This window comes from Amblyraja radiata, chromosome 27 (assembly GCF_010909765.2).
Source record: "Amblyraja radiata isolate CabotCenter1 chromosome 27, sAmbRad1.1.pri, whole genome shotgun sequence".
NCBI classification, from domain to species: domain Eukaryota; kingdom Metazoa; phylum Chordata; class Chondrichthyes; order Rajiformes; family Rajidae; genus Amblyraja; species Amblyraja radiata.
This window is the reverse complement of record NC_045982.1, coordinates 24,796,344-24,800,704: the sequence shown is the minus strand read 5'-3', so window position 1 is coordinate 24,800,704 and position 4,361 is coordinate 24,796,344. Positions and strand designations below refer to the sequence as shown.

Here is a 4,361-nt window from a genome sequence, read left to right as displayed (position 1 = left end):
TAGTACCCCTACCCCACTCTACTTTCCCTCCCAAATCTCTCCAGTTTTTTCCTCCTCCTCTCCCCTCCCTCCCCTCTTCTCACCCTCCCCTCTCCCCACCCCGTCTCCCTCTCCCCCCTCCCCCCACCTGTGTGTTTGGGGGGTGGTTAGTGTGAGTGAAATGCCACAGCCCCCCCCCCCCCCCCACAAACGCGTGTTGGGAAAACAGACCCAATGGGTCTGCACTTGGTCTAGTTATTATTTAAAAGTGTGTGGCTGCCGGCGTCCGGCATCCGTCCAGCGTCCGTCCAGCTGCCTGCCTTTCTTCCTTTTGATTAGTTCCATCGTATTATGTCACATTGCCCAATGTTCACATATGTCTAATCGGAATGGATTCATTTACATATGCCTTTGCAGGAGCCCCAGCCCATGGTGAACGTTCCATTGTGTGATGTCACAATGCCCAATGTTCACATATGTCCAATCGGAATGGATTCATTTACATATGCCTTTGCAGGAGCCCCAGCCCCTGGTGAACGTTCGATTGTGTGATGTCACAATGCCCAATGTTCACATATGTCCAATCGAAATGGATTCATTTACATATGCCTTTGCAGGAGCACTAGCACCTGGTGAACGTTCCATCGTGTGATGTCACAATGCCCAATGCTCAAAGACATTCTTGTCATAGAGGGTGTACAGAGAAGGTTAACCAGACTGATTCCTGGGATGTCAGGACTTTCATATGAAGAAAGACTGGATAGACTCGGCTTGTACTCGCTAGAATTTAGAAGATTGAGGGGGGATCTTATAGAAACTTACAAAAATTTTAAGGGGTTGGACAGGCTAAATGCAGGAAGATTGTTCCCGATGTTGGGGAAGTCCAGAACAAGGGGTCACAGTTTAAGGATAAGGGGGATATCTTTTAGGACCGAGATGAGAAAAACATTTTTCACACAGAGAATGGTGAATCTCTGGAATTCTCTGCAACAGAAGGCAGTACCCCTACCCCACTCTACTTTCCCTCCCAAATCTCTCCAGTTTCCTCCTCCTCTCCCCTCCCTCCCCTCTTCTCACCCTCCCCTCTCCCCACCCCGTCTCCCGCTCCCCCCCCTTCCCACCTGTGTGTTTGGGGGGTGGTTAGTGTCAGTGTAATGCCGCAGCCCCCCCCCCCGCCCCCACCCCACCCGACACAAACGCGCGTTGGGAAAAAAGACCCAACGGGTCTGCACTTGGTCTAGTATAATTTAATTCAGGCCATCCAAGTAAGATGAATCACATTTGTTTCAGAATGCTTCAATCTATAATAACTGAATATGTCATTCAGTTCTCTTAACTTTTAAGAAAGTTATGGGCTTTTATGTAAATTGACTGTCCTCGATCACAACTTTTGTGTTAAGTCAATGGAAAAGCAATAGGGAACAAGATGCTAATTTCCGAGTAAGAAAATGACCTGCGTTTAAAACTTTTTTTAATACTGAAGATATTGTGAGGAAAGAGTTAATAGACATGGTTGATTTAGACTAGGGATAGAAAAAAATATAACTTAGAAAGAAATAAGGTGTCAGCAGAAGCCAGACTGCTAGTAGAATAGAAAGTAACGATATAAAGAACAGAGAGAAATTCTAGATAAAAAGTAGCAATAGAAATACTTCAGTAGAAGTTTTAAGAAAAGAAAGGCAGAGTTGAAAAGGGCGAGGGGTTAAAAACAACTACGCATGCCTAATGAACTTGCATGAATATGTACACACACCTACTATGACAAGATGCCTAATTTAAATGCACATGCGATGCACGATAGGGGAGGTGTCTTTGACGTTGGGTGGGCGTTCCCGGACGTTCTCGTGGGAATCAGGGCTTTATGTTATGATTGGAAGAAGCTCAATGGGGAGGGATGAGGATGTGATAATAATGAAATAAAGATAGAAAGCATCTCCATCTTCGGTGTGCCTCTAGGGGACATCAGTGGAGAGTCACCTATTCTGCAGAATATGAAATTAATAAAAACACTTCTTTGCCTGAATTTGTCTCAAGAGCGTTTGTGATTTTGAATCTCACAATATGAAAGTGAATTAGGAATCAAATTAAAGTTATTTTATCCTTTAGCTGATGGAATAAATTACAGGCTTGATTTTTTAAATCTCAAAATTTTGTAACTGGGTAGGGGTTGGTTTGGGTGGAAATGGATGATTTAACCAGTGAGTTGCAGAGGGAAAGGTCTCTGCAGAAAAGGGTGGAGATGAGAAGATGTGGCTAGTGGTGGGATCCTGTTGTAGGTGGTGAAGACGCACACACAGTAATTTTATTATATGAAAACATAGCGATGGACACTGATAGTGTACTGAGAATTAACTGAAGATCCCACACACACACACACACACACACGAGTCAGTCACAGACAAGATCTTTGTTGCTTTGATGCTCGTTTATTAAGCTGATGAAACTGCAATGTTACAGTTCAATCACAATCACTAGAAGCACAGAACACACTGTGAGCTTTCCAAACCTTGGTGTAACAAACAATGTGAAATCAAGAGGGTAATACAGAGAGAGACAGTAATAATTCCAATCAGCACAATCTAAATCAAGACAGGATCAGCCTCCACCACAGGGACTTTCCCACAGTCCGTGTCTGCCCGTCACCTCCACCCCCGCGCCCCTGGCACTTTCTTGTCTACATGTGTGTGTCAGAGAGATGGCACCAAATGCTCTGTACTGCTGCACCTTTTAACTGGGATGCCCAACTGTTCGAGACTCTTGTGTACTGACTTTGAAGACATTATCCTGTCAGGGAGATTGATGAGAAACTGGAAGAACACAGTGATTTGTCAATTTATCCAGATGTAAACAGCCCTTTATTCTAGAATCAACACCACTAAATCTACTGTTGATCTTGTGTCGAGAGGAAAGATCACAAAGCAAGGTCATATTCAGTTAGAGGTTGGAAGACCAACACATTCTAAATTGAACAATCATTATTGTCTTCAATAGCGACATCCCCCATTGCTGTAAATCCTGTTGATCCCCAGTCAATGATGTTCCCTCCATCACTGTAACACCCCTGACTGATCAACTCAATCTCATTGGGTTTTAGAACACGATCCCACATATTAACATCAGTTATCTCTCCGACAAAAGACTGTCCTTTATCAAAACCTCCACCAACTTTGTCTTGGTCCTGACCTATAATAAACAGACCAGCCCCTTTCACAACCCGACCCTTTCCACCAACCTTCCGTATACTGCGTCTCCCATTGACCCAGACTGTTATCTCACCCCCTTGAGACTCCCAGGTCACACAGATGTGTTTCAGTAAAGCATTCATTTCTGGGATGAAAAATTTAATTTGTAGGTCTCCCAAATACACCCAGAAATCTGTTGTATTTTGTAGCCATAACAGCATTTCATTATGGTGAGTGCTTGTTGCGTAGGAGAACAAAGCGTAATTGCGAGTCGTTTCAGAGGCTGCGTTGATGCAGACAGTGAAGGCGGTCAAACTGGAGAAATCAGATGCATCAAAACTGATGGCGCTGGTGTCTGTTGCGGTTGAGATTATCGCTGATTTTCCATGCAATTCTGTAAAATGTAAATACAACACATGTAAATACAACACATTTTAAGAGTTGGATACAAGAAACATGATTCAAGTTTATTCAAAAGGTACAAAATGTTGAAATAACTCAGAAGGTCAGGGAGCATATCAAAAATGTAAAAAAGTCCCTGGTGTGTTCAGGGTAGTGCTAATATGCAGAGATCTCTGGTCAGTGCGGACTCTGTGGGCTGAAGGGCCTGCTTCCGCACTGTATCTCTAAACAAAAGTGGAGACCTGCTGCCTCGGCACAGACTGGGAATGGAGGCCGGGCTCCTGCTGCCCTGCATGCTCCTCAGTCCCTCTATCCTCAGATGCACCATGACTGATGTTTGCACTCAGCAAATCCTCACATCAGAACAAGTACTAACCTGCACTGACAGATCCTGACAGGTAAATGCACAGCACAAGCACAATTGGAATGAAGAGCTTCATCCTGTCTCCGACCTGTTGAAACAAAGAATTTCCAATTCATTTAATTTTACTTGAATCTATTGAAAATAAGAACCAGCATCCAGCCCCGTTTTTCAGCAACACACAAGCAGCCCCTCTGGTACTCACTGTGTCCGTCTCCAACAAGCCGGTTTCACCACAGGTGGGTCGAATAATCTGGGCATAAACTGCTGCAATTTATATTCTGCTGAACCCAGTCATAGCCAATCGCAGGAAGGAACTGAGGGGGTGGAGCAAACTCTGCTGCCATTAATCTGCCGACATCAATCAGCATCAGATAATGAGATGGAGGGTGTGGTGCGCGGCACATTAATTCATCTTCCCGGGTGGTGATGAAGTT

General features: G+C 44.4%; 1 protein-coding gene across 1 annotated transcript; it reads right to left on the bottom strand.

Annotated features, from left to right (window-relative positions):
• Positions 1-2,393: 2,393 nt before the first annotated feature.
• On the bottom strand, positions 2,394-4,158 carry LOC116988642 (C-reactive protein-like). Its single transcript, XM_033045530.1, has 3 exons — positions 4,130-4,158; positions 3,940-4,015; positions 2,394-3,555 (listed from the first exon to the last, which is right to left on the bottom strand). Exons 2-3 carry the CDS (start codon positions 4,001-4,003, stop codon positions 2,939-2,941), a joined length of 681 nt encoding a protein of 226 aa, XP_032901421.1. The 5' UTR covers positions 4,004-4,015; positions 4,130-4,158; the 3' UTR covers positions 2,394-2,938.
• Between the last annotated feature and the right edge of the window lie 203 nt (positions 4,159-4,361).

What these genes read in the sequence shown, in the direction of transcription:
- LOC116988642 (XM_033045530.1), bottom strand. Translation starts at nt 4,003, where the DNA reads ATGAAGCTCTTCATTCCAATTGTGCTTGTGCTGTGCATTTACCTGTCA. An exon ending in GTCAGGATCTGTCAGTGCAG is followed by an intron (nt 3,556 to 3,939) that starts GTTAGTACTTGT and finishes TACATTTTACAG; the next exon opens with AATTGCATGGAAAATCAGCG.